Source organism: Oculina patagonica, chromosome 10, assembly GCF_052425735.1.
Source record: "Oculina patagonica isolate OP01 chromosome 10, crgOcupat, whole genome shotgun sequence".
Lineage (NCBI taxonomy): Eukaryota > Metazoa > Cnidaria > Anthozoa > Scleractinia > Oculinidae > Oculina > Oculina patagonica.
In genome coordinates this window covers 14,802,042-14,815,531 of record NC_135767.1, presented here as the reverse complement: position 1 = coordinate 14,815,531, position 13,490 = coordinate 14,802,042, and the positions used below count along the sequence as shown (strand labels likewise).

The 13,490-nt window shown below is 36.7% G+C and overlaps 2 protein-coding genes across 3 annotated transcripts; both read right to left on the bottom strand.

Moving 5' to 3' along the window:
• Positions 1-343: 343 nt before the first annotated feature.
• LOC144629207 (uncharacterized) lies at positions 344-11,729 on the bottom strand. Of its 2 annotated transcripts, none has more exons than XM_078487433.1 (6): positions 11,555-11,729; positions 11,040-11,097; positions 5,914-6,042; positions 3,991-4,182; positions 2,799-2,930; positions 344-2,077 (listed from the first exon to the last, which is right to left on the bottom strand). In XM_078487433.1, the coding sequence occupies exons 3-6, from the start codon at positions 6,028-6,030 to the stop codon at positions 1,943-1,945; spliced, it is 576 nt and encodes a 191-aa protein (XP_078343559.1). In that variant the 5' UTR covers positions 6,031-6,042; positions 11,040-11,097; positions 11,555-11,729; the 3' UTR covers positions 344-1,942. The 2 variants fall into 2 exon arrangements, with proteins under 2 accessions (XP_078343559.1, XP_078343560.1); XM_078487434.1 differs by lacking the exon at positions 11,555-11,729 and adding an exon at positions 7,346-7,398 and having other exon boundaries at positions 11,040-11,442.
• LOC144628554 (uncharacterized protein KIAA1958-like) lies at positions 9,271-10,473 on the bottom strand. Its single transcript, XM_078486670.1, has one exon. It carries the CDS (start codon positions 10,328-10,330, stop codon positions 9,770-9,772), a length of 561 nt encoding a protein of 186 aa, XP_078342796.1. The 5' UTR covers positions 10,331-10,473; the 3' UTR covers positions 9,271-9,769.
• Positions 11,730-13,490: the final 1,761 nt, after the last annotated feature.

Genomic DNA, 13,490 nt, shown 5'->3' with positions numbered 1-13,490 from the left:
AGAAAACAAATTAAAAATGACTTTGAAAAAGTCTACACAAAGTTAAGTGTGCCCGTAAGTGATCCCGTAAGTTACCCCGTAAGGCAGACACTTACGAGTGCGCTAAGTATGTTCCATGCAACACCCGTAAGTGTACCCATAGCAGATTCGTAAGTGTCCTACTTAAGTGAGCACTTAAGTGGACGTTTTATGCAACCAGGCCCAGGATCCCGGGATGAAAACGGTATTTGAGGACCCCCTTGAACATAATCTAAAATGTCTTCTCACATTTTGCTGCGGGAGTTTGCTCAGGTTAAGACACCTGCGAAAAGTTAGGTGCTAAATATTTCAAATCTGACAAACGTTTGACGTGCTACAGGTTTATTTAAACACTTTTTGAGCGGCAGCTAACAGCATTATATAAACCTCTATGTGCAATTTCCTGTTACAACTTCAGATAGTTAACCCTATCCAGACCGGGGGGGGGGGGGGGGCGGAAAGTGCCCGCGCCGACTTTGAACGCTTATAACTTTTTTTAATATTCAACCAAACGCTGCCAAACTTTGCGACTTTATCTAAAATTTATCTGGGAATAATTTGATAGGGTAGGTTGTTGTGTCAGGAACTTGATGTCACCATGGCAACGGCATTTTGACAGGCATGTTTTCCCAAATTTGTAATTTTCGTGTTTCTATTAATGAAAAATAACTTTAAAGCAGTTATATTCACCTGTTTACGGGTTTTAAGCACATTTTTATTGGTTTTGGAGTATTTTCCAGTAATTTTGGGCGGTTTTCTGACGTTTTGAAAAAAATTTCGAAATCCAAGATGGCGGATCCAAGATGGCGGCTGTATTGACATTATGATGTAATTGTCACGCGATGTGACGTCATCATCCCACGTGACATATACCAAAAGATAGATTTTGGGACATTCTATATATCCTGTAAGTTTCATTGTGATTGCTTAAATATTCTGGAAGTTACGGAGAGGGGGGCGGAATCCGCCCCCCACCCCCCCCCCCGGTCTGAAAAGACCAAAAAAAGCCCGGTCTGAATAGGGTTAAATCATGCAATCGTTCATCAGCTTAAGTACATATTGTTTGATTTAAATGTTTTAAATAAAGTTGTACAAGTATTTATCCTTTATTTTTGTCTATTGAAAAACTACTAATCTACTGTTATAGACTCTTAAAAGCCCAGAAGCAAACGAGCAACAAAATATCTTGGTGGTTACCTTTGAACTGAACACGACTTACAGCTGACGGTGCTTGAAAATATTAAGCTTTTTCAGTAGGCGTTTTCAGTAGACTGTACATCTGGAAAGCTATAACTAAAAAACTACGTTCTATAAAAAGTATACACATTAAATCATCAGAGCAAAGACTGATCCTTGTTGAAAAAGACAAGGTCGAGCTTCAAACTTATGTACTCATTCATTAGCGAATTCCCATAATGTGACGATTTTTACATTTCTGCACAATGAAAATTATAGGGACTCGACATTAATTTTGGTCTCTGTTAACTCAAATCGATCAATCAATTAATGGATCAATCAATCAATCAATCAATTAATTTATTTATCAATTTCATACGTAGGACGAAGTTTCTCTCGCATATCCGAGCCGGAGGCTCATGTATAAAACGCATGACAATAATAGTTAAAAAAGGAGAAATTTATTAATTAAAAATAATCACGATACATTTTGTCTCAATTAAGTCATATTTTACAAGCCATAGTCTTCTTAACTAGAGTTTCGTATATCATTGTCATTTAATCCATTCACTTAAATATTTAATTGATTTAAAGATCGTTTTGTGTGCAAGACAATACTTTCCTTAGCAACCGTTTTGGGGATCCCATAAAACGACTGCGAAGGAGACTAGTAAACCAACTGTCTGTGACCAAACCCTTTGAACATTACTTTACTAATTAGAGCCTTTCATGCATGCAAGCTATCGTTTTACATTTTCTTGCCACTATGGACTTCCAACTCCCACTCCCGTAACGCTCTCTCTACTTCCATGTCGTACTGTTTGATCCTGTCTATGTCCTTGTCGTCCATCAGGCTACGCCCAGCCTCTGACTCATCAAGTGTCTTAAAGACGAACAGTGAGATATTACCCTCTTTTACTTAGAAGGTATAGTATTTTTGCGTACCTTATTGTTACTTATTTTCGCGGAAACTTAATTTCGCGAAAATGGAACGGGCATATTTCGCGGGACTCAATTTTCGCGATTTGGCCAAAAATACGTAATTAACATAAAAAATACAATAGAAAACGTTTAAAATAAATTTTTGCTGGTCTTTAATTACGCGATTTTTTGAAAATGGCGAAAATTAAGTCCCGCGAAAATAAGAAACAATAAGGTACTTGTAGCTATAGAGATTCGTAAATTGAGTGACTCTGGTGGTATACTCGAGGGTCAGATGTCCAAGACAAATCGGATTATTTCTTACGTAGACAATTCACTTATCGACAATTATCTCCCTTACTTCGCAAACTTCCTTTAAAAAAGGAACCAAAATACACAGCAAATGTCTAACCCCATTATGATGACGAAATACCATTTGAGGCACCGAAACGCAATTAAAAAACTACGTCCCTGCCAATCAGATGGGAAGTCCTGGATCCCATGCACACGTTGATGGTGGTAATTGCAATTGTAAGAAAGAAAACCTTTAGCTTCTGATTCAAGACAAACTTAAAGTTGAATCTTTAGCGAATAGGAAATCGTTTTATTAGAATTTTAAAGGCTAATGCCCTTAGATTTTGCTATAAATTTGAACTGATAACAGTAAATAATTTCTTACGTACCATTTCATTACTGGAGACCTCTCCCCGTTTACCCTTATGGCAGCCCCAATTTCCACCATAACATCGATTTTGTGGTTCCCTTTTCTCGTTCGTTTTTTCGCTTTGTTCAGGTTGTCCAAGTTTTCTCTTTTCCTATTAAAAAAAAAGAACTGTTTAGATATTGAAAAAGAAACCATAGCTTATTTTAATTTTTAAACGAGGCTCCATTTTCTGATAGGGGGAATGCTTATTACAATATCGTTATTCAATTGTGATGATACGTTTTTTTTTCACACCGGCAACACAATTGACGGATTAATAAATACTTAGGAACGGTAGCGGGGGGGGGGGGGGGGGGGGGGTTCATCCCATGGTGGGTACACTGCGTGGTGGTTCACCCCATGGTGGATGGACGTTCCAAATCTATACGGGGGACGTCTTCAAAAAAACTGGGGAGCAGTGTTTGCCTAGCTAAAGCGGGAGCTCTTCGCGAATTCTTGATTCCATAGGATCTATTTCACTGAGAGATTCAACGGACGTCAAGGAGGACACACAGCTTGGTTCCAACAACAGTTCATTTCAGTTTTAACGTCGTAGTCATCGATGTATTGGAAAAGCGTTATATAATAATATTATACCATATATATACCATATAGCTTAGCGGGGCATGGCAAACACATCAACATAGAGAATACCATAAGAAGGGAACTTTTTTATGCAGAAAATGAACTTAAATTCGATTTTACATCTTTGAAATAGCAAAAAATAGACATACATCTTTGAAATAGCAAAACATCAACATAGAGAATACCATAAGAAGGGAACTTTTTTATGCAGAAAATGAACTTAAATTCGATTTTACATCTTTGAAATAGCAAAAAATAGCGAAGTAAAATTTACTCAATTAAACGCAAATTATAACTTAAAATTTCCGCTCATTTAGAAAACTTCTATGGAAACGAACAAACACAAATGTACCGAAGTACAAAGAGACGTTAATGTCCGAGCTACCATCTTTAAAAGGAACTACTCTTGGCAGTTAAAAAGGCTTAAAAATGCTGAATAAAGATATGCAGAGAATTGACTGGAATGCAAAAAAAAATAAAAAAAAAAAAATCTCGTAACATTTCTTCCACCTTAGTTACAGCTATATTTTCAAATATAAAACTCCTGAGATGTGAGGGCATTTAATCGCAAAGTGTTATTTTCTTACCCAGTCCAGCAACTCTTGAAGAATGTTCCTTTTCATTTCTCTATCTCTTATGATTTGTTCGATTTGAAACTTTGACGCTGTGTTTTCATCATGTGATCTGCTGTCTGATGGGTAAAGTTTTGTACGTTCATCTTTGCTCCAAGGATATTGACCATAGGAATCATGGACAGATCTTTCTTCGCTTGGAAATAGCTTTAAAGAATTGTTAAGATCGAAAACGTAAGTAATTCGTTCATTCTTATGCCCGTGAACACTTGCTGGTTAACCCCCTCTGTTTTACTTATTGGGACTGCTAGAAGGCTATATATTTTCATGAGCGAAAACTTATTTCATTAAACTTTACAGGCTGAAGTTAAAAAAAAGGGAAAAACAACAATGCACAGATGAATCTATCGAATAGTAAGGACATGTCAGGGACGTGACCCATGCCACACGGGGAGATTTTCTTTTGGAACTAAACATTGTCATCCCATTACCTTAGAACGCAATACAGAGGCTAGGTACCCCTTTTCCTTTTAAAGAAGTAGTGTCACCAAGAATTAGTGCTACTTGAAATCGATTGAAGGTGGTATTATTAATTGAGAATCCACAGTGACCTGGCCTAGCTAAAAGGTCAGGCTAACGTTTTCAACTTGACAGTGTTACTCGAAAGCTACACTGGCAGTGAATTAGTGTGATGTTTTGCGTTGCGAACTAGCAAATTCTTCCCCTTTGTTTCCACTGAAACCTAAGAAGTATAAGTTTTTCTAACCTTGTCTCAATCCTTGACGCTTGAATTTGGACGCCCAAAGACCAACGACCAAAAGTTATCTTTTATCTTAATGTGCCTTGTAATTGAATGCTTAAGGAGGCTCGATGTGGTTTTTTTAGCCGAAGGGTGGTTGTTTTGAAAATTAAAATTATCTAGGAAGCCAATGTTCGATTTTTGCCAAAATACACCATAATGATCAAATATGACCAAATTTTAATTTTTTACTCGTCACTTTGTCACAAAGGTTACCATAGCAACCATTGACGTTTTCTTTTGTTCTCAAACAAGCTTGGTGTTCTCGAAATCTAGACTGACACTTGGTATTCATTTTTTGATATGTTCAAGTACAGTAGATTTACTACCTGTGCCCAAAATTTTAGGAAAATCTGTAAGAGCGTTTTAGAGTAAATCAAGAATGAAGTTTTTGGTATTTTCTTATAATTTCTTACAATCGGCAGTCGATATATTTTAACAAATTAAAGCAAAAAGTCTTTTGCTTTTAGTTAATGGTCTTTGATGGTGTAAGTATTTATATTTTAGTGAGAGAAACTGTGCTCAAATAATACGAAACAATTTTAAGGCGCCTATTTTATATTAAAACGGTGTTTTTCTGAAAATTTCATTCTTGATTTACTTGAAAACGCTCTTACAGATTTTTCTAAAATTTCGTCAACAGTTAGTCAATCTACTAAACTTTAACATATCAAAAAATAAACACTAAGTGTCAGTCTAGATTTCGAGAAAATCAAGCTTGTTTGAGAACAAAAGAAAACGTCAATCGTTGCTATGGTAACCGTTGTGACTAAGTGAGGGGTAAAAAATTAAAATTTGGTCACATTTGATCATTATGGTGTATTTTGGCAAAAATCGAACATTGGCTTCCTAGGTAATTTTAATTTTCAAAACAACCACCCTTAGTCTAAAAAAACTACATCGAGCCTCCTTAAAATATCTAACTATCATAAATTTCAAAATGAACCAGATAAGGGTACCCCACCTTAAGCTTAAAGAACAATCTGAGACTTATCTCAGAAAGCCTGTAAGATCGTTTATGAATAGTACTCTTCCCCTCCCCCCTCCCCCACGTGCAATACCCCCTCTCCCCTGTCCGTCAAAAATTGCCCTTTTGCATGTTTTTTGTTGAGCACGAAAAGAAAAAATGTAAAGTTCACCTTCTCAACAAGGGACCCAGTTCTTTCTGTTTCTTTGTATGCCAGTGGAAGCGAAGCACACAACATCACACAAAGATTTAGTTGAAGAAAAACCAGAACGCTCTTCTGATACCCCATAGTTTGGTCAGTCTGCAAAAAAATGAATATGTAGTTGTCAATTTGGAGTTATCTTCCCATTACAGAAGCAAAGAAGCAAAAAAAAAAAAAAAAAAAAAAAAGCGAGACAAAAAGAAAAAAATAAGTGAAAGAAGATTGTTAGTCAGTTTAACTGGCAACGTGTAGAATTTTCAATTATGAGTTATCCTCTCATCATAAAGGCAAAGACGCAAACATAACAAACAAACAAACAAACAAACAAGAAATCCAATGGAAGAAGTTTGGCAGTCAGTAAAACTGCTTTAACGTGGCAAAAATGGGTACTAAGGCAAGTGTTTTTCGATTTCTATCGCGTTCAGCACAACACGACGGCACTGAAATAATGAATGTCTTCGAATGTTAAACAAAAATTAATTTTGATTGTAGAGGTTGTCACTTATAAGCTATTAAAATGCTGTAATTTGTTTATATCAAATAAATTACAGCCGCCAATCAAAATCCGACTGGAATAATTGACACGTGCAGATGGCTGTCAGTTGACCACGTACACAAAGCGGCTTCACGTACGAAGCACATGGACATGTTTGTCTAGTCGTCGTTTGAAAATTCGATTTTGGACATGTTTTCTTGCTGTCTTTTCTGTAAAATGAGTGATTATCTCGCCGTACATCATAATCATCGTTTTTTACGTCAGAGAGGTTGCATTCGACGCATCATTCGAGCGAAAATACACGAACAAGCGAGATCATGGTGCTCGCCAACACAAATTAATCAAGGTAACTCCATTTGCTTTTGAATTTTAAGGATAACTGACTGGACAGGCTCCCAAGGTACTAATACACCTTTTCTATGGAACTCTTGCATCGATTTCGTTCAAATCATTTCTTTGAACGTCAACAACAACTAATATTGCTTGTTGAAATTCATGCAGCTTTGCACGAAGTTCCTGCCTTGTCACGTAATCTCTCATTGTATGACGAGCAAAAGGTTTTAGGTTGCTCGCTCTCTAGCCAGTCTAGCCTAGCCTGCGATTGCATATTTCCGGCTGTTGCTTGCCTCCGCGACAGCCGGAAACACGTATGCGTTCGCAGACCACTCGCTCTCAGCAGGGAGTGAAAGCGAGCTATATTTCCATATTTTATTATTTAGTGTTAAATTTAAAAGTTAATGTCAGGGATTGATACTGGTTTGAACTTATTTAATAGTTGTTTTTATCAAGATTAAATGTAAAACACTGATGAAGTGCCCGATTACCCGATGACGTTTGAGTGACGAGTAAACATGAGGTGACCATTGCGTTAAACGGTATGTAAGTTTATTGATTGTTTCTAGTTACCTTTTGGTGTTTTGTGGTTTCTTTTGGTACTTGACAAATTGAATATTATGTTTTTAAAATTAAAAACAACAACAACAACAAGATTTAAAGAGAAACGGAGAGCAAATTTCACATTAAGATTTCAACCGAATTGTCATCTTTATTGTAAAATAAATCACCCATGGTCGCCAACCTCAACCAAAGACCATTCAAATTTTAATTTTATTTTTCTCTTTACTTCCACATGTAAATGACACTTTTTTATTCGACACCTGTACCACATTATTAATTATAAATTTATAATTATTATAAATTGCTATAATCATTAACTTTGACCTTCAGGTTCTCCTTACTAGACCTGCCGCATTTAAAACAATAACATCTCTTTCTAAACACACCACGTAACTTAAACCCAAGGATCCGCGCCTGCATTAACAAGGAAACGCTCCCTGAGCTGTTTCCTTGGCGCGCAAACGGGGCAACATAAGCTGCGGAAGCAGAATTTTTTTCAAAAAAAAAAAAAAAAAGAAAGAAAAAAAAAAAACACACTTTTTTCTCGGTAACAATAGCTGCTTCTGCAACAAATGTTGGTTGTGTGCGCGAACCGGGAAACATTTCGAGAAAATATGTTTCCGCAACAATGTTTCATCAACGTTGTTTGCTTGTTTATTTACCTATTTGCCGTCTGGCGATGGCTTCATGGTAACGTTTCGCTTTGATTTATTCGAAAAGTTCGGATAAATATATATTTTCTTTTTAAAAAAAAGGAAAAAATATTACCCCGCTTACGTCAATTGATGTCAAACATTCGAATGTCCCTTAAAAAAATGTCAAAATATGAATCGTTACAAATTTGAAAAAAATACCTAAAACGTTCACTTGAGATCTCCAGTTTTCCTTTTAACTGAACAATCGGTCTATTAACTATCAACCCTTAGCTAAACTGAATCGTAGCAGAATTTTTTAAACATAAAATCCACTGATTGAAAAAAAATCAACAAAAAGGATTATAAGGGAAAATAAAAGGCTGGTTTTCACTCGGCATAAGGACAAGCATACGCTCTTAACACTGTGAAGGAACACACTCATTCTTCTGATACTGTTGTCACTAGGATTAAGCATAACCACAAGAAGAACGAACATTTTTTTGTGTGTTTATGCAAAATTTGAGCGATATGCAAAATGCTACATGAATAACGAAAGAACTACTCTGTTAGTCGAGTTTATGTAACAACGTTTGTAGTAGCTGCTCAACGTTTGTTTACAAAGATAACTGCAGTTGATTCAGTAACAGTGGCGATGATAGTATTTGTTGAAATTTATGCGTAGATAAATAAGTCTACAGGAGATTATTTGTAAAAATGACAGTGGTTTGTATATCTTCATAAAGAGGCAGGATTGTTTAACCACCAACTGGAGTTTCCTGGGACTGTTTTCTTTCGGGCATTTTGACGCAGAGAAGTTTCACAACCTTTTTGCAAAACAAATAGAGCCAAAAGAATGGACGCGGAAACGTGTTAGTGTCGCGATCGCGCTAATTTTATCTAATTGCTATAAATTGTATTAATATTTTTTTTAATTTTTAGGTAATTATAAGTTTATCTCTTCCCAACACGTGTCTTTTATTAAAAAAAAAATTCTGCAATTAAATTAATGACGAAATCCGAGTAGAAAATATATCTCAATGAAGTCGGCTACACGTGAGTGCGTAATGTTGTTTCAGTATATACAAGGACAAATTGCTTTGTTTGTTGTGCTGTTTGTATACGTTCCTCAGTGATTGGATTCAGTTTTAAATTAAAATGTCTGTCACTCTTTAAATGGGACAACATTATTTTAATAGAAGGATGCAGTGTCTTCTTTTTATCGTTGTTGCAGAGTTCTCTGAGACATAGATGTAACTTACACTCGTTTTGTTATGCAGGCTTAGTAAGCGATTTATAGAGATTACTTCATGGAAAATGCGCGCGTACGATTTTTATTCACGAGTTGAGTAGTGTCAGAAAACGAACGAGTGAGCGTAGCGAACGAGTGAGTTTTCTGATACGTATCAACGAGTGAATTAAAATCGTACAAAGCATTTTCCATGCTGTAATATGTTTATTTCATAGGTACTGAGATTTTCTTTTCCGTGCTACTGAGTAGACAAATTTATTTGCAAAAATAAATGACACTGTAAAACCATTCAATTGCTCAACAACTGAGTAAATCAAAGATCTGCAGCATTCAAAATTTTTTAATTAAGTCAAATGTCTGTTAATAAAGGAAGCCATCAATAACAAAGTTATGTCAAGAAGATAAATCACAATTTATTTCAGTCAATTTATTTTCCGTCGGTCGCAAACATTTTCGGCGGTACGGTTCTGACATCGCTGCAGTCTGATCCCGTTCTAGTATTTGTTTGTCTTTCATTGAACTCCAAGTACTTGACTCCGCTTGCCGTTTTCAGTAGCTTACTCCCCAGCACATATCACGATGTTCTTGGCACCCACGGAGTCCGAAGTGAAGAGTGTTGTTTAGCCAGAGCGTGTTTAGAAGTGCCTCGGGACTACACATACCGAGCAAACCCTTCTCGCACAATATTTTCAACTCTTCGCTTGTCAAAGCTACCGACGCTTTCGGTTTATTTCCTTTTCCTTGCTTTTTTAGCTGCTTTTGTTTAGACTGCAGAACTTTCCTGGTTTTCTCAAACACCAAGTCGTTGATTATGCTTACAGAATAGCTCTTTTTCTTCAGATGTCTTTCGAAGCTAGCCACTAAACTTCTAAGAGAAGTCGGCTCGTATTTATTTCCATCTTTGGTGCGGACGGCAATGATGAATTGGCTGATGTATTCATTCAGCTTAACAGCCGGAATATCTTCTATTTTTCTGTCTTCGTTCTTCGTTATCAAAAATCTTTCAAGCAATTTTACATCTCGTTCAGTTTTTTGAGCGGTGTTTTTGTTTTCCTGTTCTAAAATAAATTCTTCAACTGAAGAAACAGAAGCAAACCTTCCCTCGGCCATTTTTCAAAGCGCGGGTTTTCTTGTCGGCAACGGCTGTGGGATGACGTTTCCTTCAATACGTTCATTCATTACCAGTGAAAATTAGTCGTTCGCGTTGCTCATTGTACGAACGATATTTTTTCACAGTGAAATTTTGTCGTTCGTGCTCCTGATTGGCTAAGCTCTGAATCAGTACGATTTTTACTCCCTACGATTTTCGTGAGTAAATCTCAGTACCTATGAAATAAATTCTGTTCTCATTCGGAAGTGAGAAACGATCTTGTGTTTTTAAATTGACTTACAGCAGGAACTTGTAAGTAGCACTTTTTTGATGGAAGGGGCTTAAAAGACTAAATGAACAAATTGTATTTAAGATTTAATCTGCGATCGAGACATTGCTAAAGATTTTGGTTCTAATGATAATCAGTTGCAAAATGACCGGCAACAAACACGACACGTTAGAAGTATCCAGATTACGAAAACGAAGAACTGAGACATATAAAGGTCTATTCTTGACAATAACAAACCTTAAATGGTTTTTACTTTCATATTTGTGTAGTGAATAGATTATCGCACTTTTCCACTGAACGAAAGCTAAACGCGTTTCTGCGATAGCTTTTCCGTGATGTGAAAAATATGGCCCCAAATTGCATGGCGGCACGTGTATGACGAATTTAGTATAGTAGGCCGATAATAGCTAGGTTACCGTGTTACAAGAAATATTTCTTACCTCTGAAGAACCTCTTTTCTCTTGATTCTTGCCTCAGTGACACGTTGTACTCCAGTGACTGCTTAGAAACGAGTGTTAAGCGTCGTTTGATGAGACGCGTTATATATAAATGTTTAAATACCCCTATCATTGTTCTGCAAGCTATCAACATCCGGTCGACTTTTAACTGAAGGGTGATGTCATACCACGATAAATGAGCAAGTGAAATTTTTGCAATTCCAACTGTTTCCTATTTGCGTATTTATACCATCGATAACTCCCATGTTCGGCCTTCTGGTTTTTTACTGACCGCGAGATTAGCCGTGGAAAATGATTGTCATTTGTGATGTTTCCTCATTACCCAATCCCCTGCTAGTTCTCCTGTAAAAATATTTCAACACCCCACTCTTAAGAACGCCCATACTCGTGTCGCTGCGGTTTTCGTATCAATACAACCGTTTGTGATTGAAAATCACTAATCTATGGGGACATCACAACAGAGTTAAGCTGCTAAAAATATACGAGAAATACTTTACCCCATGCTGTCCCACCATGTAGATATGAGGTTTATTTTTGGACTCCCAGTAACCGAATGCCCGGTCCCATACAAGGATGGAAGCTTTGTTTAGTTTCAAGAAAACCATCTAAGGTGCGACCCAGGTGCGTCTCTCTCGAATTGTTTACATAACATCACTCGAAGGCGCGTCATCTAAAGTGAAGAAAGGTGAGCGAGGGCAAAACAACAAACATTTAGTTTAAAACTTATTACACAGATTGGTATATAATTGGTCGCCTTTGTCAGAATAATGTTCGAGATGACGCCGAGCGGAGTGAGGTATGAGGTATTTTGATTCCAATTTGTCCTGGAACGATTGATAAAGTAAGATTAAAGCCTGAACTCTTAAGCATGATGTAAATTAATTCCAGTTGTTTAACTTTTAAGTGGCGAGCAGTCAAAACAAGACCAGCGTGTATTTGGTCTAGAACAGTGACATGTCTATCATCTATATTTGGCGAGCTTCAATAAAGTGCATGTTACATCGATTGTAAGGATGAAGAGAAGTTTGCTGGAATTCATTGCAACAAATCGCATTTAATGGATTTGCTTTCTTAAATAGGATCAAAATTAAGCTTAAGGATTTATCAGGGAGCTGAAACTAGCTTTGCGTGTCTTGTGGCTTAACGTGGAAGTGGTAGGGATCAAAGGTCAAGCATAACATACCGCAGGTCTGCCGGCCGGTTATAATAGCGCAAGGAAAATACATCACATTGTTCCTTTTCTTTGTACCACTATGGTGAATACTCGCAAAAACAAAGAAAAGAATAATTACGAGCCCAAAGGACGGCTTTTCTTTCGTTATTCACGAGTGTTTTCAGATCTTTTCTTGAGAAAACTTAATTTATGAAATCGCATTAAAAGAATAATTTTCCCGAAGAGAAGAATGCCAAAATGGTGCCAAAAAGAGTCAACAAGGGCATTTTTTCAAGATGCTTTTGAAAGCTTGCTGATGATAGCAAGTGCTTAACGATTAGTGTTAAGTGTTAAGTTAACTTAACCACCTATGTAAATAATCTGTTTTGTTTTTTCCCTTCGTTATCTGCCTATATATCATTAAAACATGTGAAATGAGTCTTCCAGATGGTTCAAATTTGCTTTTTCAACCACGTGTAAGCGATATAGACACACCATTTAGATGCTTTACATTATTTGTTTAGAACTATAATCTGTCTATTAGTATTTAGCTCCCATTTCCTGTGTGAAGCATCTCAGTAATCTACCTTGTTATTGCAAGATAAAGGAAGTGCCGTAGAAATAATCCATTTATTAAATAAGAAGTAAACCATTGCGAATGATTTCCTTACATGCAAGGAAGACAATTCTTCGACCATGCTTCACATTGCTTACCATGGGTAATTGGGGCGTCCTGTAATACGCCCAAAACGCCTAATTATATATGGTTCATGATATGAGAAGGTCAATATCATTTTATCTGCTTACATCTCGTGAGTTGCTGCACATTTATGTTACCTTCACAGACATACCGGGCCATACATTTTATTCTTAAAAAAAAAAAAAAACATATTAATTTCCTGTCTTAACTACATTGTATTTTTCTATCATTTGACAAACTCCATCTTGGTCTTCGTGACATTTTTAAATACGCGATAGATCTAAACGGATGCATTTTCAACCTTATTTTTTATTGTCGTCTGCAATGGTCGCACGCGTGCAAGCCTCGGGTGATCTCGAGGTGCAGGCCTAGATAACCATTTCCTGAGAGAGGTTGGGCGTATACCACAGAATGGCAAGAATTATTTACCAGTTGAGGATCTGCATAACTTAACTGGAGAACTAAGCTAAGTGCACGCAAATCCGCAAATCCCCAGAATGTATTCTTTAGGGCTTAGAATTGCATAATAATTTCTTTGGGTAACTATGGACAAAATCGGTAGAGTGCAGCGAAAGTTACT